The 24,805-nt window shown below is 36.9% G+C and overlaps 2 protein-coding genes across 4 annotated transcripts in view; both read right to left on the bottom strand.

The window, feature by feature from the left end:
* Window positions 1–1,654: 1,654 nt before the first annotated feature.
* Window positions 1,655–11,505, bottom strand: dyrk3 (dual specificity tyrosine phosphorylation regulated kinase 3). Its single transcript, XM_073825990.1, has 3 exons — window positions 10,675–11,505; window positions 9,139–9,254; window positions 1,655–5,566 (listed from the first exon to the last, which is right to left on the bottom strand). The coding sequence occupies exons 1-3, from the start codon at window positions 10,715–10,717 to the stop codon at window positions 3,992–3,994; spliced, it is 1,734 nt and encodes a 577-aa protein (XP_073682091.1). The 5' UTR covers window positions 10,718–11,505; the 3' UTR covers window positions 1,655–3,991.
* Window positions 11,506–17,995: 6,490 nt separating this feature from the next.
* The window catches only part of rassf5 (Ras association domain family member 5), a 59,351-nt gene continuing 52,541 nt past the window's right edge, over window positions 17,996–24,805 (bottom strand). For all 3 annotated transcript variants that reach the window (XM_073826120.1, XM_073826121.1, XM_073826122.1), the window contains 4 exons: window positions 24,185–24,295; window positions 23,812–24,094; window positions 23,600–23,715; window positions 17,996–21,857 (listed from right to left, as the gene is read on the bottom strand). In XM_073826120.1, coding sequence (XP_073682221.1) covers window positions 21,705–21,857; window positions 23,600–23,715; window positions 23,812–24,094; window positions 24,185–24,295 — 663 coding nt within the window. In that variant the 3' untranslated portion in view covers window positions 17,996–21,704. The remainder of the gene's footprint in view (window positions 21,858–23,599; window positions 23,716–23,811; window positions 24,095–24,184; window positions 24,296–24,805) is intronic.

Below are 24,805 nucleotides of genomic sequence, written 5' to 3'. Positions count from 1 at the left end.
CAGACCTTCAACAGTCACAGTTTCTCCACATCACTTTGTCCAATGACCTACTTTTGTGTTTGGGATGTTCTATAAAGTTTGAACATTGAATCAAGCCAGTATTGCCATTTGGATCTATAATTTCAGTTTTATAAGGATTGGAAAAGGGAATACAAGGACAATACATAACTTAAGGAGTCTAAAAGTAAAGCTACTTAAAACAGCATAACCAAATGCACATGAACTAGATTACTACACAAAAGCTGCCTGATTTGATTTCATCTTGTGCACGTACATACTAGTCAGATATGCAGTCAGAAACGCAGGTGATGCGCCCATCTGTTTACAAGGTTTATAAAGTGTATCTGTTGTTTATGAACATCAGTATTTAAAATAAGACCTGGGGGGTGTTCCATAAAACAAGTTTACCAAATAAGCCAGGCTTATTTCAGTTAGTCTGACTTATTGTCACTTGATTTGGCTCAAAATAAGTCAGACTAACTGAAATAAGCCTGACTTATTTGGTAAACTTGTTTTATGGAACACCCCCCAGGCTTGTTTACATGAGCCCGATTTTGAGTTTATTAAAACTACGAACGTGTGGACCTGCACAAAGTCCAATTATGACTTTAGAAGTTACGCACACTTGTGATGAATAATAACGTAAGCATGCTAACAATGTACAAATTCTAACAATGCTTTAGCGCACATTCCTACTTGAGTACTTGCTGTATTTCATAGGTGTGTTCAAAAGCCTGCTGGTTTGTTGAGTAAAGTTTACCATTGAAGAACACTCAAACATTACTGTTCAGATTTCTCTATAACTGTGTACAGTACTTTGGAAGCACACTTCATTCACTCGTTTTAACCTGGAGAAGTTAATAGCTTAAAGGATTGGTTCACTTCCAGAGTAAAATTTTTCTGGTAATTTGCTCACCCCTGTGTCATCCAAGATGTTCATGTCTTTCTTTCTTCAGTCGTGAAGAAATTAAGGTTTTTAAGAAAAACATTACAGGATTTTTCTCCATATAGTGGACTTTCATTAGACAGGTTGAAGGTCCAAATTGCAGTTTCTAAGGGCTCTACACAATCCCAGCCGAATAAGGGTTTTATCTAACTGAACAACTTGCCATCTCATTTTCTTCCCTAACTTCTAAATTGTCCAACATTTTTATTTTACCCTTTTTTGTAAAGGGAGTTTGGTGCTTTATAAACACTGGGTTGGTACTTCCGCCTATGTCGCGCATTCATGATAACATAATGCATGAGGTCAAGCTAGTTTAAAAAGTATATAAATTTGTATTTTTCCTAGAAAATGTCCAATAATTTCCCTAAATAAGACCTTTGTCCTTTGCGTAGAGCTCCACTGAAACTGCAATTTGGACATTCAAACCATTGGGAACCATTGAAGTCCACTATATGGAGAAAAATCCTGGAATGTTTTCCTCAAAAAACTTAATTTCTTTTTGACGAAAGAAAGACAGACATGAACAAATATCAGGAAATTTTTATTCTGGAGGTGAACTAATCCTTTGAAGTGGCACTGAAATGGAAGTAGCACCAGATTCCATACTAGGAATCCATAGACCCAATAGTGAAAGACAATTCTCATTTTTGAGAATGTTAGAAAAAACACAGGAAATAAAAAAAAAAAACAGACAGATTTCAAACAAAAGACTGGTAATATCAATTTTATTTCTTTTTTTTTTTTTAGAAAAGAAACTAATACAAGCTCATTTGGTTACTTACACACACTTTGTCATTATTTAAATCTTTTACTCCTGTTTCACTGTATCACTTATTTTCATGCGCTCTGTGATTATCATGCTCTAAACCACATGGCCAACAGTCAAAGTTTAAAGGAAAATTACATCATTATCTCTTTCACTTCTCTTTAAAACATGAGTAACAGTAAAAACTCTATAAAAGGGTGAAATAAAAGCAATACAAAAACCTGACCATTAAAGCTGGAAGAGAAACATTAGTCATCCCGTGCTTAGCATTGATTTAGTCAAGTGTGTTCAGTTAAAGGCACAAGACTAGATAACCCCCAAAGCGAGGGGTCCACGCACTGAGACAAACCACAAAGAGACAAGTGAACGGGTGTTTGGTGAAAAATTCATGATAACGCAAACAGGCGGGAAGTAGAAAGATGTGAAGCGAGATGCTGTGTCTCTAGAGCATAAAAGATGGATTTCACAAGCAAGAAAGAGGTAGAAAAACAACACTAAAACCTTTTGCCAGGACACTTTTCCCTGATGTATTCCAAGAACACACAGAACAGCTGAAACTTTGCAGGAGACCACGTATGAACCCAAAAATGATTGGATTGTGATTGGACAAAGACACCATAGAGACCTGGAGTTTATAGTCTAATTTGAGCACCAACGTCTCTAAAGCTATAACGTTTTTTCTGCCTTATCACCAGCTAGGTGTGTGGAATCATATATTAATGTCCATTAAATCTCAAAGGAAGGTTAAAACCTGAGAAAGAGGCGTGAAAAGACAATGTTGTTTTTCCAATTAAGAGGACTTTCACAACTACTTGCCTGGTATCCACTTGGTCCAGGTAGCACACACCTGTCAGGGCCAATGGGTTTAGCGCCGTTCATTTTCACAGTCCTTTAGCAGATTAGTGTCTTACCTTGCAACAATTAGCTTCTAAGCATAAGGTGTTCAATTCACAGCTAGAGAGAGTGAGGCAGTGTCAAAAAACATGCTTACATTAGATCATACAACAACCTTCTGAACAACCAAATGCATATATCGTTTGTCCAAATAGTGGGTTCACATGGACAAATACTCAAAGTGCGGACATTGACCAGCGCCATTGTGGGTGGGTGAACGTGCTGCGTGCTCAACTGTATAAAGAATAAGAGTGAAAGGAAACAAAATAGGTCAATGTGAAGAGATATTTCAGGCCACATAATTAATGGAAATTAACCACTCTGGGGGAGGGAAATACCCTGCATTATATCTTCAGTCATGTTTTTTTTTATATCTTTGCTCAGTTTGAATGACCAGAATAGTTGCTGTAGTTGCAAGCAAAACAAAAACTAAACACTGAAAATTACTGGACAAGGGAGAGGTTCATAGGACAAACAGAATCCCGAAGGATGCATGTCATCAACCTTTTGTTAGCAAGCAATTTGAATATGTTTATGAATCCTTACACTAGCTGTTTGGTATCCATCACCACTCGGTGCAAAGAGCACACTGTTATTGAAATTATTGCCAACAATTCCCTTCCCCCACCAGTAGCTTCGGGGAAATACATATTGCCATGTACAGACAACCACGTGATACTACCTGTTGCCTTCAAGTGAAACCTGACCAATATCTTTCAAAACAGCACTGATAAAAACAAGCTCCTATGACACTTAAATAGTATCTATCTTTCCCAATACCTCCCAGGAATGGGAATGGCCTTCAGATGGCATTGTGACCTGCGTTACTCTACCACTTACAAACAAATATAACTTTCTTCATCTTGTTATAGGGTAACTCATCCTAAGCAACAGCTTCTCAAAAGATAAACAGTTGTGGACCGAAATAGCTCAGAGTTTGACCTCTCACTGGGATGCAAGTGACAAGGTAACATGGGCTAGACAGACATTAAAAATGAAGATTAGAGTCAGATGTTTGACCTATAACTACTTTGAGCCCTTAAAAAGTATACTAGGAGTCATACACACAAGCCCTTAGAGATGCAAAAGTTGTACGTTTGTCTGAGTAGAAGTACTGTAAAAAGGACAGGATGAGCAGTCAGCATCGAAATTTCACCCACTCAAATCAACAGCACTCATTTCAAGACCAAGGTGTAAAAAACAGCCCTGATGTCAACTTTGAATTTTACACTCTGAAGGTCATTTGATAAAAACACAGTATAGTTGTATAAAATAGTTTTTGCTTGTTACACTTCATTAAAATGTTCTGACACTCGTTTAGAAAAACCAACCAAAACTTCTAAAACTGCTACATAAGCCTTTATCCCTGAAAAGCTAAGGAATCTCTATGAAACAAGCTTCGGAAGCACTGTGCGAAAAGTGGAGTCCCCCATCATGGTGGTCCGCAGTTTGTTGTTGGTCGAGCCCATGACGGGGGGTACCTTGGAGATGATAGTAGGGAAAGAGGTGCTGTGCTCTGTGATCCGTTTGGGCACCATAGATTTCTCGCCACCAGGTGCAGGCTTAGGGAGTCTTTTGTAGAGCCAAGGGTGTCTTAAGGCCTGAACTGGTGTCATTCGAGTACTAGGGTCCCAATCCAGACACTTCTTCAGAAAGTCAATGAATGTAGAGTCATCACAGCCTTTGAGGGCCGCCCCAAACTCCTTGCTACCTGGGGGACCTCGCATTTTTCCTCGGCGCGAACGGCTCCCGTTGAGGACTACGGTGCCGTTGCCAAGTGTGCTGACCGTGCAGTAGCGTGGGTGGCCTTTTGAGCTAATAAAGTTCTTGGCACGCTTGGCTTGCTCCAGCAGTTTCTGAGGTGGCATACCTAGTAGCTCCATCATGCAGGCCAGCTGGTCACCTTCATCCTCACCAGGAAACAGAGGGTATCCGGTAAGCAGCTCTGCCAGAATGCAACCAAAGCTCCACATGTCTATAGGCATGCCATATCGCGATCCCAAGATGACTTCGGGTGCACGGTAGAAGCGGGATTGGATGTACGTGTAGACGCGTTGGTGATCGAAACAGCTGGAGCCGAAGTCAATGACCTTGATCCCGCTCCTGCCTTGCTGCTTCAGTAAGATATTCTCCGGTTTCAGGTCACAGTGGATGATCTTATGGCGGTGGAGTGCTTCCAGGCATTGGAGAATAGAGTGTGCAAACTTGCGTACCAGCGGGAGACTGAAACCCTGGAACTTGTTGCGTTTGATGAGCTCGTACAGGTTCATGCTGAGCAGCTCAAAAGTCATACATATGTGATTGCGGAAGGTGAAATTCTCCAGCATGTGGACTACGTTCATGCTGCCTGTCTTGTCTTGCTTCTTCAGGTGCTCCAGAATTCGGATCTCCTCAGCAGCTTGCCGATGGAAGCGCTTCTCGTTACGCACCATCTTCAAGGCAAGGTGCTGCTGTAACTTGTGGTCGTAAACCTTCGCCACTTGCCCAAAACTACCTTTGCCGATCACCTTGAGGAACTCGTAGCGATAGGCAAGGTGGTCGTGAGGTACGTGGATGTATCCTCCCTGGTCATCGTCGTATCCACTATTGTTGGTGCCCCCAGCTACTGCCTGCCTCTTCTTGGCATTTGGTCCCAGGAAATAGATCTCAGGATGGTTGTGGATCTCCTGCTGCTCCAAGGTAGTCAGCTGCTGCCGGTATTGCTTGAGAGCTTGTTCTGGGGTCATTGGACTGCTCAGCTTTGTGACTTTTGTTGAGCTCTCGGACGACTTGACGGAGCTATTGCTGTCCACGCTTCTCTCTTTGGAGATTGCTGGTTGGGGCTTAGCTGGTACTTGGCTTACGCCGTTGTGCTGGCTTACACCATTGAGTTTGCGGTTGTACGTGTCCTCGTAAACATACTTCACCTTCTGTCCTGCGCGGACTGCTTGGTGATCCTTCATTGTAGGCTTGTTGACCACCTTAAAAAGGAAAGAAACAGTCTGTCAAACAGTTACATCAAGACAAAAAGCCAACATTATTTTTCAGCTGAGTGGATGTTCGAAATTAAAGGGAGGCTTTCTCTTATCGCCTCTGGCTTCTGAGTAGAACTGAAAAATAAATCAATGTACTGCAACTCTGAGGTTTTATCAGACCCGTGTTAAACAATCAATAGCGCAAACGTGCAGAATTGATCAGCTGCCTAGTAACCCTGGGAACAGCATGAGACCAGTGGAGAGGTTTGATGCATGAGTGATAATTGCGGCGACAGAGAATGCCAGACACAGTCTTTGCTGTCTGACTGGAACGTGAACTGAAAACTGGCGGAACAGGATGTTACTTTCATACTCACAAGGGATACAGGAAAAATGTATGTAGGCAAGAGTCTAATTGTTAAGACCTGCAAACATGTTTTTTTTTTTTTTTAAGGATTCTAACAGTTTTATGGTTTATGACGGTATATGTGCCTTTACATGTATCACCATGCATGAAAACAGTTGCAAAACCACTGTTTTTTAATCACGAAAGATGTGTGCATGAACAGTTTTTGATATAAATAACTGTATTCACTTATATGCTGTCACTAATGATTATTTTGGTAAATCAAGTATTCGGCCGATTATTTAGACAATTAATCGAGTAATCGGACAATTATAATTAATGAGGTAATAAAAATAAACCTAAGTAAACAATAGCCTTTAACATTTCTTAAAATACATATACAATGGCAATGAGGCAATAATAATTAGTTTAAATAAAGTAGGGCGCCAAAATCAAAATCTAGTAGGGCGCCAATGGCCTGACGATTGTTTTTACACTTTACTGCGTAATCTAATCCTTGTTTTTTATTGACTAAACAACATTTAATTGAAATGTCAACTTAATCTTTAATATTTGGCCATTTCTTTATGACAAAAATGTTGCAGCTAGTATTATTTCTGATGTGGACATTAAAACGTGTAAACCCAGAGTGAGGGTTTGAGCTTTTATTTTGAAATCATGATTAATCATCAATTACCAGTTTACATATTTAGAAAGTTAATGTATTCTCCTGTGTTGCAGTAGGTTTCTAAATGATTTACCTTATAAATCCGATAGAATGGTGCACATGGTTTCCAGACAAATGTTATAAGCAACTCAGACTCACAGCATATGCAAAGATGGAGTTTCTAAATAAAGCGCATATTAAACCTGCAGCGCTTATATTTTAGTTGAATCGTAGCGTTTGTGAATTCACAATAGCATTATATGTTATTATAAATCTTAAATGGGTTATATATATAATCCAGCCTTAGAAAATGGTCTAATACTACATTTCATGGGTTCTAGTCCGTGGAATGTGCCACTACTGGTATTTTACCGGTTACTCGACACAGGCTAATTGCAGTCAAGGATTTACTCAAATTGAATCATGATAGCCCTAGACTGTACGATTTCAAAATTTGAAGCAAAAACAGAATGGTCTGACCTTAGCTTTGTGACATTATGCTACATAAAACATATTTTGTGCTTTATTATAAGCGAGTTTCCTCTGCCTGATACAGTATTTTCTCCTCTTTGCGTTCATCTTCAGCATCTATAGCTTCTGTTAATGTCCGTTTGCAGTTCGTTTATTTGCCTAGTTAAAGTTCTAAAATGTTCTCCAATTATTAGTCAGAAGTGTATGCATGCATTTAATAGGATCCCTTAATTCACAATGCTGTTTACATTGCTTAAGTCTGGAATACACTACATGGTTTTTGCCCTGGTTTTCCGCCGATTTACAGTCTGAAGAAGTTGATTCTAGTTGCCAAATGTTTTAGCTTTAGACTCTGATTCCACCCAGACAGAGGATATCAAACAATATTGGTATTTTCAGCTGGTTCACATTGTTTTCATTTGTCATGCATCTTCTAGCAACAAGGCAAACGTTTCTGTATGGGTTTGTTGTGATTGGAAGGACTTTAGCCACTTTATTTTTTAGTTCACATGATGTGTGTAATTCAAATTTTAACCAGTATATTGCCCATTTAAACTGGTATATTGCCCAGCACTAGCTGAAGGCTTTAAAACAAAACAGAAATACAATGTAAATACAGAAGTAACTACATTTCAGTGGACTGTTAAAATAAAAACGATGTGGGCATTTTCTTTTAGAAAGTGTGTATGACTTCACCTTAACAGTTCCTTCACATACTTCTAGCACAGCGCTTGGAAAGAATTCTCGCCATGCTTGAGGAATAGCCACTAGACCTAACTATATCATTAAATATGCACTAACCTTTTGCCTTACAAAATAAGCATGTCATAAACAGCGGTTGCTTATGCCAGTCACAGTGGGCTTTCCTGAGCGAACGGGAATAGAGGAACTCTCTTTCACATTCAGGATGTTTAATGCACCATAACTGCTCCTAGTCCCGTTCCCATTTAAGATTCCACTATCAAAGATTTATAGTTAAACCCAAGATATTGTACATTTGACTCGGTATATAGCACAAGAAGAAAAATCAGAGGACAAAAAAAAAATTAGGTCATGCAGATAAAATTATAAGGTGCCCAGTAAACTGGGCCAATTGTTTGGGAGGGGGAAGGGGCATGGAAAGGCAGTTCCAAGGAGTGGGACGAAAATAGAAACCAGTGTGTTGGGAACCGAAGGATACTGCAGAGCCAAATCCATCAGCTGTTCAATCACAACAAAAAGAGCTTGGTTGACTCAACAAGGAGTACCTAAATGAAATCTGTCATGTCGGTAGCTAAATGAATCACTGGAACTACTGGAAGCTGTTTGTACCCGAAATGTCAGAAAATCAAAGCCGCTCCTCCCTGATTGTTTATTGAATGTTTATGGAAATCTGATTGCTAGTTAATTATTTACTGAGGAAATAACAATTACATAGCTCCAGTGCTTCCTTATGATCTTAGAAGTCCAGTAAGTAGCATGCAAAGAAGTGATAGTTTTATAATTGAAAACAATGTCTCCAGATCCAACATGTACGCAAAATTATTTATTGCATAATAGTACAGTGGAGAATCGGATTATCATATCCTTTACCATCCCCGGTCCCACAATGACGTATCATACTAAGCTACACGGACCTCATTGAAAGGCTTAATCTGTCTAGTTCGAACACCTGATATTGTTTCAGTGTATTGGCTCACCATAAAAATAGAGATTTCATTTAATTAAAAAGATTGAAAGCACTGGCTTTCCATGTAACACACATGCTGTGAAGCACAATAAACATACTTGATGTGCTGCAGATGTAACTTGTACCACTATCAGAATGTGGGAGAAAGGCTTGTCTAAATATGTGACGTTCCAAGAGGCACAAGTGGCAGCAGAACATATGCTTAGCTAAGACCTCGAACCACAAGGGTGAAAAATCATTTGAACATATTAAGCTCGAAGGACGTCATAGTGGGTCAGATTTTCAAGCTTAGAATTTAATCATGCTCTTTAGAACTGTTCTAGGGAAATACTTTTCATTTAGGGCTCATTGAAAGATTCCTGTGAGAAGATGACGCCCAGAAATCCTGGGCAGTGGGTCTGGAGAGACAGGAAGTGAGGACTTACAGTGTGTTTGGGGAGAGGGGGTAGTCCAGAGGGACTCTGTCCATTCACATCAGCGTCCTGGTTTACAATGTGATCTGTGCGCATGTAGGAATCATACAGACCGTCCCCGTGGCGAGCTGTGGAGAAAGAGTTCAAATGAGCCAGGGATTAGATTGTGAATATACTAGCAACATATATCATCCATCATTACATAAATGAAGATTTCTATTACACAGACAAAAGGAAGAAGGGGAAAAAACAATGTTCCCATCTGAGAAACACAAATCCCCTTAGGGAGGTATGTAACCAAGTTGCAGGTGTGCCAGACAACAGACAGTTCCTTAAGCACACTACACAGCAGGTGGCTACATATTAAACCAAGCTTCATGACTCATTTCAGTTTCAGCAGTTTCCACAACTCTGACTGATTATGTTCTTAAATCGCCTTAATGAACTAGACCACTTTTGCCTTACGGCGAATTTCATTCAAAAATTTCATCCAAACCTGCATGCGTTAAGTTCTTCTGTATAATGTTTATTTTTCTGTACAATGATGTTTTGAACACCATTGGCTTTTATTGCACAGACAAATAAACACTGACCCATTTTTATGTTGCACAGAGGAAATAAATCACTTGTAACAACATGGTGAGTAAACGATGAAAGAATTTTACAACATGGCACTAAAGTGCTTAAAATATTATAAACTAAACAATCTTGGTATTTTGAAATACAGTCAAACTAAATATGATTCAGACACCAGATATAATTTTTGATATATTCTTTTAATAACGGGTGCAGGATGCTACAGTTCATTTATGTAAGTGAGGATAGCAAAATAAAGTAAACCGTGAAATATTATACCCAAAAATTCTTCATACAGTGGACTACAAGCAAAATTGATACAAATTTGGGACCAAAAATTTGATTTGAAACTTTGACCTGACAAAGTTATCAAAGTTATCTGACATTATCAAGATGATTTTCCTAACATTTGTTCTAAACTATAGTGAATAAACTGTGATAATGTGAGATCTTTTTAAGGTGTCTGAATACATTTTTATTTGAATGCAATTAATTTGTGATTATAAAGATGAATTTGTTCTGACACAGTTTAACTCTGAGTTCTTGTCATATTTTATTACCATTTTCTACACTACAGCAAATAAACAGTGATAATGTGAAAAATGTTGAAAATGTCTGAATAAATTTTGATTTAACAGTATGTGCAACCACACAAAACCTCACATAATGAGCATTCAGATCTTGTTACTATCACTTACTGAGATGTCAATTCAATAAACTGTTAATAAAAGACATGATATGGCCTGTAGGGGCTATTGTTCCCACCTTCCCATGCAATTTCACTGCTGACATGCATGTGAAACTACATCAGCTGGAATAAAAAAAGCTTACTTTAGCACATTAACTAAGAATTGTTAACACAGGCAGTGCATTCATAACTATTAATCAGCTGTCTTCACTTGCCAAGTGAACCAAGACCAGCCACAGCAAACTCACAGAGCTGGATATTGCATTTCATATGGATATAATTACCTGCAGTTATGGGGCCATCTGGTTTTCTGCTCAATATCATCATGGTTGCATGCAGTCAACATCAAATATTTCTTTTTCCTCTGAAAAATATTTTCACTGAAGCAAGATCCATCCAAAACGACAATTCAGTGTCCTCCTACCGATACTATTTAAATATCAACAGAGTCTCATTTCCGAGAGGAAGCTTGTCAGATGTTCGGAGGCTAGATAGACGACTTTACAGTGCTGCAGGGTTCAGGCATGATCCCCTTTAAGCTGTTTTCATGAGGCTTATCAAGTTGACCACCTGTATTGCAAGTCTGGAGAACAAGTAACAGAGGTATCTGTATTTCCAACAAGATACTAGAGCCAGATGTGCATAAATTCAACAATGCATCCGAAGAAAACAAATAATGGTGGGTGAGAAGCGGTCGATGATGATATGAAGACTCAAAGTTGTAGGAGACACAAAAGCGTTTCCGTCAAAACAAACCGTCTCCCTAAAGCACAATAGGTTTGAGTCCAAACATTAAACCGATGTCGACCACCACCACTCTTCCCCTCTCTTGAATGTCGTGTTGTTGCTTTGAACAGAAGAATCATGCCAGCCCGAGCACACGGTCCAGCGGGCAGCTAAAGCTCAGGCTAGCGTTTCCTCTTTTCCGGAGAGCACAAGCCTAACTTACTTTCATTCTCAAAACAAAAGGCTCAGATTAACTCATAAACCCTTCCAAACACTTCCAGACATGTCAAACAAGTGTTCTCACGAATCGTCCGAGTGTTTTGAATGCGCGTTCCGTCCCGTAATGGTGCTCCCATAGATGTGTGGTTTCTTAGCTTGTTGCTAAGAGCGTCTTCAGCTTCGCCCAGCGCGACGTCATCAAACAGGACGCGTTAGGGACTGCCTGGGGCGCGGCCAAAACAACGCCATTATGGCTCAAACTTCCTTGAGATTCAGCTTAACAGTTGGCCGAAGATACCAGGAAGTGCCTGTTGAGCCAAAATGGGGATGTTTTGCAGTTTAAATCTAAACATAAACAAAGCGAAACTTGAACGTTTCAAGTTTAAATATTCTATTAAAGACAACTTTTTATGTATGTTTTATATATACGCAAATGTTTTAGACTGACAGAAAATTGAAGGAGGAATTTAAATTTAGTTTTACAGCTGAGTGATAATCTTATCAGAGAGGTGTTATGATGCCTTTGAACAATATAGTGTATTCACCTATTTTTTAACACGGAAGTAAGCCATTTTCTCTGAATGTGCTAAACTTCCTGTTCATTAGCCGCTGTAGGTGAATAATGAATAACAAAGGGCGAATAACAAAGGGCAGTAATCGGTAAAACTGTTTGCACTACAAACCAGTGACCATGGTTCATAATGAAGACAAAACATTAAAATAACATGGTAAGAAACACCAGTTTGTAATCTCAAGCAGCAAAACGGGCTGTTTTGAACAGCTAAAAATAGCTGGAAGTGAGTGACACTAGAAGCCAGACACAGTAAATGTACAAATTTTCACTCTTAGGTGGATAGATGTTAAAAAAGACTATTAGAGTTTGTAATATTATTAAATACAATGTTAATAAATACTGTAAGTGATGTGATACCATGTTTGGTTGGCTTTATACATTGGCACTTTTTGCATTTGCATTTTTACGTTTAGATTTGCATTTCCAGTGTTTGCCCAGCAACAAACTAATACTGTTTAAGTAAAACTAGTCTATTAAATAATTAGAAAAGATGAAAAACCCACATACAAAGATTGTTAATAGCTAACATGTAATATCTGTGTCCATTGTGCTCCTTTTGCAGTTTAACGATGACCTATATAGGAATTATATATATAAAAAAAAAACATCAGTATGCAAATATATGTAAAAGAGAAGACCAACTGTGACTCAGTATTCAAAAGTTATGATGACAACATTGAATAGTAAACATTCAATCAATGTACTGTAAGTGGAATATTTTTGGTTCAAATTTTGGATTTTGAAGTATAAAGTTACATTCAGCTGAAGTCAAATGTTTACATACACCTTGCAGAATCTGCTAAAATATTTTAGCAAAATAAGAGGGATCATACAAAATGCATGCTATTTTTTATTTAGTACTGACTTGAATGAGATATGTCACATAAAAGATGTTTACATATGGTCCACAAGAGAAAATAATAGTTACATTTATAAAAGTGACCATGTTCAAAAGTTTACATACACTTGATTTTTAATACTGTGCTGTTACCAGAATGATCCACAGATGTGTGTTTTTATTTTTATTTTTTGGTTTAGTGATAGTTGTTCATGAGTCTCTTATTTGTCCTGAACAGTTAAACTGCCCGGTGTTCTTCAGAAAAAAAATCTTCAGGTCCCACAAATTCTTTGGTTTTTCAGGATTTTTGTGTATTTGAAACCTGTCCCACAACAACTGCATGATTTTGGGATCCACCTTTTTACATTGAGGACAACTGAAGGACTCATATGCAACTATTACACAAGGTTCAAATGATCACTTATTGTTTAGAAGGAAAAACGGTGCAGGGGTGAAAGAGCCAGGGGGTGAAAACTTTTGAACAGAATGAAAATGTGTTTATTTTTCTTATTTATTTTTCTTACTTTTGAAATATCTTCTGCGCTTCAGAAGCTACAGAAGATACTTACATGTTCCCCAGAAGACAAAATAAGTTAAATTCACCCAGATGTTCAAATTCAAATAGTTTTTACCCCCTTAATGCATTGTTTTTCTTTCCGAAGCATCAGTGAGCGTTTGAACCTTCTGTAATAGTTGGAAATGAGTTCTTCAGTTGACCTTAGTATGAAAAGATGGATCTCAAAAATCATACAGTCATTGTTGGAAAGGTTTCAAATACACAAAAAAGCTAAAAACCAAAGAATTTGTGGGACCTGAAGGATTTTTCTGAAGAATTGTGGGCAGTACACATAAACCAAAAACAGATAGCACAATTCAAACGTCAACCTCCAAAACAAAGGTACAAGATTTACTGCAAGATAAATCTGGAGGATATTAAAACACAACAATCCTAGTGTTATCCTAGGCTGTGTTGCATACCTTAAATTACCTTGGCAAGTCTGGTGTTGTCAAACTCTTTACAGCCCAGATATAGATCAACACAGGCAGAAGAGCACATGCAGGGGTGACAGGGGTGATATGGTGAGACATGTCAGGCTAAATTGGGTGTGCTTACAACAGGACCGCAGCCATAGTATGCTATTCTTAGCAGTCAGTCTTAGGGGAAGCTGAGACCTGTCTATATTTGTGTCTTCAGATGACATATTGACATTGTTTTCAGGTTGACCTCTCAGTAGCAGACTGGATGGGTGTGAGTACTTGCACCTCATGAGGGCTCTTTAACGTTATGATGGACACTCACAACTGCTGTCTTTTTGTGGTGACTTAAAAGGTTTCTGGGTGTCCTTAAAATATTGCAAGACTTTTCCAAGTATGGGCATGTTGTTAAACCTGTAGGTGGATTTTAGTGAGTGTTTATTTAAAGTGCGGAGCCAGTTCAAACTAAGTTTACCATTGAAAGTAACATGTTTTTCCTGTAATATGCCATGCACTACACGTGCACTATCTGACCCCTGACACTGCTGTTCAATGCTGGCTGTTCTTATTTGTTGTAGACACAACAAAGTAGTTGTGACAACATAGTGCTTGCGCCTTGCTGTCTGTGCACTGCTACACAGTACCATATAAATACATAGGTTAGTATATACAGTTGCAATCGAAATGATTCAACCCCCTTGACCTGCAAGACATTTTGCTGCAGAGAACACAATTTTATAAAAGCAACTCAACAAAGGCATCAGTACACTATTAGATAAATGTATAAATACACATTTGAGTCATTCTGAAAACGGAAGCTGATGAATAATAAAAAAAAAATCAAATTGGCTCTAAATGTTCATGTTCAAAATTATTCAATCCCTAAAAGTCAAATTTGGTGCAGAATCTTTTACTCTTTAAAACTGCCAATAAACGCTGCCTGTAAGTGCTTTGAAGCTTTTGAAGCCACCTCTCTACTGCAATCTTGGCCCATTCCTCGCCTGAAAAAGCTTTTAGATCACTCATAATCTTTAGTTTCCACTTTGCCACTTCTTTCTTCAAATTCAACCAAATATTTTAAACGAGAATTAAACCTGGAGACTGAACAGGCCACTCAAGTACATTCAATGTCTGATCCCTGAACCAAGCATAAATTTTTGGATGTATACTTTGGGATGATGGCCCTTCAGGAAAGTCCACTGATCATCAGCTTTAGTCTTTGCACCAAAGGCATCACAATTCTTGCCAAAATGGCCTGATACTTCAAAGAATCCATGATGTCCTTCATACGGTTATGATTTCCACTTACTGCTACAATAAAACACCCCTCGAACAGGACTGGTCCACCCCAAAGTTTGACTATGAAGATGGTATTCTTCTGCTCATAAGCTCTGCCCTTTTTGCACCAGACATACCACTGATCCATAGGTCCAAAAAGTTCCAGTTTGGTCAGATCACTCTATAAAACATTCTTGCAGAACTCCACATGTCTATCTAAATTAATTTTAACATGTTCACGTCGGCCTTTTTGTTCTTCTTGGTCAAGAGTGGTATTCGGCAAGATGTCTCAACATGAAGGCCATAATTGTCTAGTGTTCTTCTTATACACTGCGTTGAAATGTTTTTCCTCCTTTCGTTGGGTCATCTTACAAGTCTTTGGTTGTACATTGCAGGTTTTTCCTCAGTTGTTCTGATCAAACATTTTATGATATTGTGCTTTTTTGTTCAACACCTTCAAAGGTTTTCTGGTACAACAGATTTTAAGCTAAGGAATAAGGATGCCAGCTGTGTCTCTGGGAACCTTTAATGCCTTGGAAATCTTCAAATAGCCTTAGACTTTCTAAAGTAATACAATTATTTATTCTCTGTAGCTTCTCTATAGCTTTTGTGAGAGCTGTGTTGACTTTGTCATATAAGCTACTAAAACTTCAGCACATGCATGGGCTAACTGTATGTGTAACAGCTCAAGCTAATTTTGTTATCTAATAGAGTTTCTAAAGGCTTAATTATGTTTTAAGACAATTTTGTTCCCCACCATACAAATAAGTGACTAAAAAAACAGCAATGTTAAACAGGGGCTGAATAATTATGACATAGCTGTGTTATTAAAAAATCCTAGAACTCATAGATGCAATTTTTTTAAGTCCTGGATCTTCAGAAAAGCTTGTATTTGTAAACTACTACAGTCTCTGGAGGGTTGAATAATTTTGATCGCAACTGTATCTAATAAATTACAGTTACTATTAAACTAAACTAAACTAACGGATGAAAGCTTCTATCAGTTAAAAACAATCTTTGGACATCTTTTCTTGTTTGCATTTGAATTACATGGTTAGGGTTCCCTCTGCTGGTTGTGCATTACATGTGCAACCATGATACACTAGTATTGATGTGATAACCTATATCAGTCACATAATACAAGACACCAATAGTAATATTTTGTCATGCATAATTTAATAGTACCATAACATGTTATATTGTCATATTTTTTTAGTATTGTAGCATTGCATGTAAAACACTATTTAAATATAAGGTTTAAAAGGTAAAAAAAAGGTGAACATTGTATCTATCTTAAATGCATCTAAAATGCTATTTAACTTTTACATTATAAATCTTTATTTATAAAAATTAAAATGTTTAAGTTTAAATCAATAGTTTCTTTTTTTATTACTATTATTATATTGATTTCGTATTTATAATAATTGATACTAGTAATGATTATTAACCCAAGTAGGTTGTCTCATTTCAATTTAAATATTTCTTTATCAATAATGAAATCTATGTTTAAAAATAATAATAATAATAATAATAATAAAGAAAACTACAGAATTATTGGTACATTGATATATATTTATAAATCTAAAAAGGTTTAAAAATGGTAAAAAGGTCTAATGTTATATTGTGCATCTAAAATAATTAATGAAAATTAAAATCATTTAAGTTTAATTCATGTTTTTTTTTAAATATTATATTTCATATTTATAATAATTAAAACTACAAAATGATTAGTGAGTCAGTTGTCTTATTTCAGTTTAAATATTTGTTTGTTATTATTTCTTAAAATATTTTTTAATTATAATATTTATTTCGTATTTATAATAATTAAAACTCCAACATGATTAGTAACCCAAGTTAGTTGTATAATTTCAATTTAAATATTTATTATTTCTAAACATATATATATATATATATATATATATATATATATATATATTTATTTATTTATTTATTTTTATTTGAAAAAAAAATTAGCTTTTTAAAGGTATAAAGGTTTAAAAAGGTAAAAAAGTTAAAATGTTATATCATGCATTTAAAATGCTATTTAATTTTTACATTATAAATCTGTGTTTATAAAAATAAAATCACCTTTTTCAATAAATAAATGATTTCATTAAATACATGAATTATATTTATTTTTTTATGTATTTATAATTAAAACTACAAAATTATTAATGAGGTAGTTATCTCGTTTTAATTCAAATATTTGCTTATTATTATTTCTAAACATATTTTTGTTATTTAAAATTTAAACTACAGAATTGTAAGGAAAAGAAAAATAATTTGCTTAAAAACATAACTTAGTAAAAAGGTTAAAAAAGGTAAAGAACGGTCCACTTTATATTATGCATCTAAAATGCTATTTAATTTTTACATGATAAATCTGCATCTACAAAAATTAAAATTAAGTTTTTTTTAATTATACTTATTTCGTATTTACAATAATAACAACTACAAAATGATTATTAACCTGAGTTATTTGTCTCATTTCAATTTGAATATGTATTATTTCTAAACATATATTTTGTTATTTATTTGAAAAGGAAGCTTAAAATAGCTTTTTAAAGGTAAAAATGTTTAAATAAGTAATAAAAATGGTCAAAATGTTATATCATGCATTTAAAATGCTATTTAATTTTTTACATGATAAATCTGTATTATAAAAAATTACAATTATTTCAGTTTAAATAAGTTATTTGTAAGGCTACAGAATTGTAACAGTAAATTAGGAAAAAATGGTGTAGAAATGATTTTCACTTAGAATTAAATTTCTCAACTAATTACAAAGAAACAGCAAGTACCACATTAAATAAAACATTAGATTTTAAGAAAAAAGACTTGTAAAACGTACCTTATTTTTATTTATAACTTTGAAAAATCACATTATTTCTAAAATTAAATGTATTTTTATTTTATAATTTAAACTACAGAATTGTTAGTAACCCCGTTTAGTGGCTTCATATGTTTCAAAGTAAATAAAACAGACTCATCACCATGAAAGGGTGACTTTTTATTTCATTCTTCAGTATATTTACAGCGTACTAGACATTTTAAACATTTGATACTCTAAAACAAAAAAACGATTGCCCAATAGTACTGATTTGTCCACATATTCAAGTCTGCACACACTGAAATTGAACCAAAAAATAAATTAAACAAACGCATACACGCACACACACGCACTTCAACATTTTAAACACTAGTCCCATGAAGTCCCACACAGGCTTAATGGCTCAGACGTTGAAAGCACCTGGCTACTGCCACTGAATGTATGTGAACTCTCTCAACGTGGAGTTATAGGGCCAGACATCTAGAGCATATGTACAGTACACAGTCAGAATAAGCTACACAGAGACTAAAGGCACTGCCAGCAGGAATATGGCTGTCAGGGAGAAGCAGCCTGAGCAGACATAGGCCCTGCCGCTTGCTTAAGGGCGGAAGTGACACTTCCAGTCCATCAGGACGTGTAACCCATACAAGATCAAAATATACAGGCAGAGCACATGGAAACGTATGACTTTAAAGTGCCTCTACAAACATACCAGTCCAAATTATAACATCACAAAACAGGTTCTGCTTAGAAATCCATGGTTCTTTAAGAGATTAGGATGAAATATCAGTGCCTGGAACATCGTTCACAGTTATTCCCGACCAATATGGAAAACCGCCTCAGTGCTTTTGTAAAAAATAAATCCCCTCAGTGTTAGGGCTGGACGATATGACATAAAATCTAAAATTTGCCCTCATAGTTATAGTTGTGAATCTGAGTCACGGTCGCTGTTGTGATATTCCTCTCAGAGATCTTGTAAATAGTTTTTCGCCATTCAACACGTCTTTGCGTCTAAAAACGCAAAACGCAGCGCTGGAAAAGCGTTCCGACATTTTGCCGTCAAATATTGTAAACAAAAGCTCGCAACGCTTGCTCCGCCTCCAGGGTCTTCAGATTGGTCCACTGTTTTGGAACTGACATTGATTAGCCCCGCTCTTACGGTGCGTTCACACTGTCACGTAGCGAGCGGGGCGAAGCGAGCGTTTGCAATTCATTCATGTGGAAGTTGCGCGTAAACGGTCGCGTGGTGCATTTTGGGATTGGAAGCGGCGCGGAGAAAGCGTTGAGAGCAGCTGAAAGCGTCAAAAGGTTGGGCATTCCTCAACTTTATGCAAATTTCGAGCGCAAAACGCCGGCGACAACCAATCGCTGTGAAGAGTAGGCAAGGCAAGATTATGACGCGTGTTTCTAAAACTGGTGGATTACTGAGCTGAAATCACATATTATTGAAAAAGTCAAGCAAAAGTAAATGTACTTTGCATGTTTTCATTATATGCTACAGTTTAGTTTTCGAACCGCCGTTAAAAGAAGACAATGGAACATAAATAGGGTGTGAACATTGTTTTTCAGAGGTGTGCTCAGCCCTAAATTAGACACTCCCCAAAGCAGTGGCGTTGTAGCGTTGCCAGCGGCACTGAGCGCATATTTAACGCTGTAGTGTGAACGCACCGTTAAACGCGATATGCGAGACGCCGCAAAAGACGCGAGCGCAACGCTCATACACGTCCGTATCCGACTACACACGCGGTCGTATGTTTTTAACCAGGATTAAAAGTGGGTTTGCATTTACATCATGGTTGGTCAGTTACCCGGATGCGCGGCCATATTGGAGATACTCAAATGTAAAGAACAGCATTGATTTCAAGGTAAATGCACTACTGAATATGTTGTTTTGCTAATTTATGCTGTCTGTACCACGGAAAAAAAGTGTGGAAGCTGCCAAATCATATAGAGAAGGACTTAGTAAGCAGGAAAGGTGGAATATTTTGACAAACTAAAGTCAATAGGTTGTAAATATACGTATTAATTAAGATATTAGCCTAATATTTCACATACCTGAGTGGAAATGATAAGAACAAACACGAATGTTGACAAGATTCTTGCCCTGGAAATCCTGGTTCAGTTTGGCCAACCACAAACGCCTATTGTTCCTCAGGTAGTTTCTTGCAATCTTCTCCATGATTTGTTAGAACTTTTAGCAGTCTATAGTACTCCAAATGTTTTTCCCGGTCTGACCGATTATTACAGCCCGTAACATGACAATAATTGATCATTTTCAGGAGCAATAATCAGCGAAATATGCGAGTTTCGTTCGGTTCAGTGGCATTGTTTACATTCAGTGACACCAATGATGTGTCGTGAAATTTCGGTTTCGATTACTTTTCGATTAATCATCCAGCCCTACTCAGTGTCACAGACACATTCAATTCACACGCACCTCTATAATTCAGCAGACGAACGTATGCACATTAAAAATTTCCCTTTAAATACTTATCAACGAAAAAAAGAAGTTAAATCCATCTCATGTTCCCTGTACAGAATAATATTGACTACTGTACATACTGGCGGACCACTCAGTGGTTTGTGTTGATGTGCAAATTACAGACATCCTGACTCCACTTTACATTAGCAGGAAGATCTTTAGAAAAGCTTTATTTTGTAATTACAATAAGGGGAGCTTGCTGTGTTTTCCTTTGGTGTAATACAGATTGGGATGCTTGTGGTTCGGATCCGGAGAGCTTTTCAGACTGCCGCCCTCTAATCTAACATGACCTTGCGTATTACTGTGTGTGCTAAAAGCCGAAGTGATTCAGAAAAGCTTACGGGATAACCACAGCCCACAATCCTCACGTCCACCGATGCTCCCTGCACATAAAGTACTGGTGGCGAACTTGCGAGACTAAGGTGATTTGTCAGCGCAGAGTGTTTCTAAAAGCTTTCATGGGACACCTGAATGGGCGAAAGGTCTTTCCAGAGAGTAACAGTCAGCGTGGGGCCATATTTCTAGAGGAGTTCAAAATGTCTGCGTCTGAACATGCTCAGCAGCCCAGATCTAGACAAACACTTTTTTTATAGATATAGTGGCCAGAGGGTTCCATAACAGCTTTAAATAGAAAGAAAAATATATTTTGACTCAGTGGGGTGAAATATTAAGCTGTAGGGTGAAACATTATCAGTAACACAGTACATTAATAGTTATATTAAGACAATCTTCAATATAAACAGTATAATTCTTTTTTGTTGTTGTTTTTTTACAGTAGCATGTTATAGTTGTTTATGAACTGTATAATTTGATATGTGGACAAGTTACTATTTGTCCTCTGATATCTCACAGGCATCATATTTTCTATAACTTAAGTCTCCCCACTTCCATTTCAGACAGGAAGTGGAATTTCACTCGGCTCTTTCGTATAGATATTCCCTGATAGAGGACATGCGGTAGACACAAGCAGAGAGACCAAAGGGAAAGTCATGCTTTAAGTAACACTTGCAGTAGCAGCAATAGCAGCAGCATGTAAAAAAACACAGACAGACGGGGTCAATGTAAAAACAACAAGAAAAAAAATAAACAAAACCCATTCAAATATCAAAAAGCATGACTGCCAGAAAAACATACTCCTGGGCTTTCAACAGTGTGCCATTTCCAGAGAGAAGGATTACTCTTGAAGTACTAATCTTTAGTTCCAACCTCCTCTTCATGTTAGTCATGTCTCGATCCCTTTGCCCGTCTTTGGGGGTTAAAGGTCACAGAAGCATGCTGAGAGCTTGTACAAAGTCCTGAGTGGAGGTTTTGTGAGTTCGTCTGTTGGGCTACTGGTCCTCCAGGCTGGCCCAGTGTTGGCTCAGTGGGTTGAAGGAGATTTGGTGTCCTACATTAGCCTGGGTTGCTCTCAACCTGACCCATAGCCTGTAGCAACTTCTCCTTGTAGGCAGCATAACGCTGCTCCACCTGCCGCACGCGATCCTTTTCCTCCTTCTCCAGGATGATCAGGAAGTTCTGCAGCTCAGGGACTGAAAATGCATGCCACTGAAAAAAGACAGAACACCTTATTAGTAAAGCCAGACATGAAATAATAGCCATAAAAAACAAACAACATCAAAAAACAATTAGTTTGAAATAGAACTGATTAATAAACCTATGTTTATGTTTGCATGTGTTGAGTTAATTGAATGGCTTATGACAATGTATTTAGAAATGTATTTTAATTGCATTTAATAAGGGCTGGACAATCTAAATACTTTGAAGAGTTTTTACGGAAGTCCTTTTCTGCCACTGAATAATAAAAAAAAAGGTAATTGCGACTATCTCACAATTCAGACTTTTTTTCTCACAGTTGTGAATTTACAACTCGCAATTCTGAGTTTTTCAGAATTGATATAAACTCGCAATTCTGAGAAATTAAGTCAAAATTGCGTGATATAAACTCACAATTGTGAGTTATAGTCAGAATTGCAAGACATAAACTTGCAATTCAGAGAACTAAAGTCAAAACTACTTAATATAAACTCGCAATTACAAGTTATAGTTAGAACTGTGAGACAAACTCGCAATTCTGAGAAAAAAAAATGCAATTTAGAGGAATGAAGTAAGAATTGTGAGATATAACCTCACAATTCTGACATTTTTTCTCAAAGATATAAACTCGCAATTCAGAGAAAAAGTCTGAGAAAAGTCAAAATTGCATGATATAATCTCACAATTGCGAGTTATAGTCAGAATTGCAAGACATAAACTTGCAATTATAAGAAATAAAGTCAGAATTGCGAGATATAAACTCACAAAGTCTTTTTTTCTCTCAGAATTGATATAAACTTGCAATTCTGAGAAATTAGGTTAAATTACTTGATATAATCTCTCAGTTGCAAGTTATAGTCAGAATTGCGAGACAAACATTGATCTTTATTTCTCAAAATTGCGAGTTTATATCAACTCTGAGAAAAAAAGTCAGAATTGTGAGTTAATATCACACAATTCTGACTTCATTCCTCAACTGTGACATTTTTTTTTCTCAGAATTGCAAGTTTTCTCTTTTTTCTCAGAAACTCTTGAGTGTTTCTCTGAGAGAAACTCAGAGTATTGCAATTCTGAGAACTTTTTTTGCAAGTTTGAGAAATAAAGTGAGAATTGTGAGATATAAATTGACAATTCTGAGAAATTAAGGTAAAATGAGTTAGTATAAAATCGCAATTGCGAGTTATAGTCAGAATTGCGGGACATAAACTCACAATTCTGAGAAATTATGGTCAAATTATTTTGGTATAACTCGCAATTGCCAGTTATCATCTTATATTTTTATCCTAGGACTTTATAACTCACAATTGCGAGTTTATATCATGCAATTGTGACTTTATAACTCTCAATTATGACTTTATATCTCACAATTCTAAAAAAAAAAGTCAGAATTGTGAGTCTGTATCACGCAATTCCAAGAAAAAATGTCACAATAACCTTTGTGCGATAAAAAGTCGCAATAACTTAAAATTTATTTAGTGGCGGAAACAATGGGGAATTGTGAGTTTACATCACACAACTCTGACTTTATAACTCGCAATTGCAAATTTATATCTCCCCTTTTTATTTTTTTATTCAGTGGCTGAAACAGGCTTCCATAAGTTTCAGTGGAAACAAAGGATGAAAACAGAAAGACTTTAATATGAAAAAATGTGTATATATATATATATATATATATATATATATATATATATATATATATATATATATATACCTATTTTTTTTTTTACACATTTAGACAAAACAGAAAATCTCACCTCCACCTCGCCAGTCTCATTTTCTTTGAGTACAAATGACAAGTTCTCTAGATTAGGACCTGCTAACAGCCTCAAGTAGAGTGGACATTCTGATAACGGCAACTTCTGGAAAAGATCTGATGAAGCAAACAAACAACGCATTAGTATTATGTATTACAATAGTATTACACAATAGTAAAGTATAAATAATAAATCTTCATTTGACTGCTTACCCTGGCTGTCCCGACGGGTCAGGCGGCAGAGGGCGAACTTGCGTGGGTTATCCTGTACCATGTACTTCTTCAGCAGGCCCTGGATGACCTCCCTGACCGTGGTGGTACTGCTGATGTGTAGCTGTTTAACGGCATTGCAGGGCAGGTAGAAGGATGTGCGGTTATCTGAACTTTCAGAAGAGGAACACGGTCCTGGTGACTTCCCGTCCCCAGAAAATACAGTCACGGGCCTGCGCAACTTTAAGTGAACTTTTATGAAACCAGTGTATGTCCCATCTGGGCTCTGGAGGAACACAAAGCAACTTCAGTCAGGTCATTTCTCATAGTAAAACTCTCAGATTACAACATGCTTTGATGACAAATCAGTACTCACTAATTTCATCCCATTCTCCGTCGCTTTGGAGTTGTAGTCATCTATTTTTGCTTTAATCTCTCCTTCTGTGAGGGACGTTGCCTTCTCTTCCTCTTCCTCTGTTGTGACATTCTAAAACCAAGATAAAAAACCCCCAGTGAGCACAAGGTTAGATGAGGCGTCTTTATATCAAACACAGTAGAGGCCTTGTAAGGTATTAATGAGCTGTGGTAGAAAAGGCCATCAACATCAAAAAGCTAAATATTGACAAAATTAACCTTAAAGGGATAGTTTACCCAAAAATGAAAATTCTGTCAGTAATTACTCACCCTCATGTCATTCCAAACCTGTAATGCCTTTGTTCATCTTCTGAACAAAAAATATGAAATTATTATATATTTTTAATGAACTCCGAGAGCTTTCTGACCCTTTTTTCTTTGTGCACAAAAAGTATTCTCGTAGCTTCATAAAATTACGGTTGAAACACTGATGTCACATGGACTATTTTAACAATTTCTGTACCTTGACTGGTAGTTCCCTTGCTGTCTATGGAGGGCAGAAAGCTTACGTATTTTATGCAAAATATCTTAATTTTTGTTCCGAAGATGAGCAATGGTCATAAAAGTTTGGATTGACATGAGG

The sequence above is a fragment of the Garra rufa genome, chromosome 20, assembly GCF_049309525.1.
Source record: "Garra rufa chromosome 20, GarRuf1.0, whole genome shotgun sequence".
Taxonomy (NCBI): Eukaryota; Metazoa; Chordata; class Actinopteri; order Cypriniformes; family Cyprinidae; genus Garra; species Garra rufa.
The sequence above is the reverse complement of the archived record's forward strand: the minus strand, read 5'-3'. Positions and strand labels throughout refer to the sequence as shown.

Excerpts from the sequence above, each read along its gene's own strand:
- dyrk3 (XM_073825990.1), bottom strand. The coding sequence starts at position 10,717 with ATGATGATATTGAGCAGAAAACCAGATGGCCCCATAACTGCAG. Across the intron at positions 9,255-10,674 it reads AGATGGCCCCATAACTGCAG|CTCGCCACGGGGACGGTCTG; the intron begins GTAATTATATCC and ends CTTTCTCCACAG. Across the intron at positions 5,567-9,138 it reads CCCCTCTCCCCAAACACACT|GTGGTCAACAAGCCTACAAT; the intron begins GTAAGTCCTCAC and ends TTCCTTTTTAAG.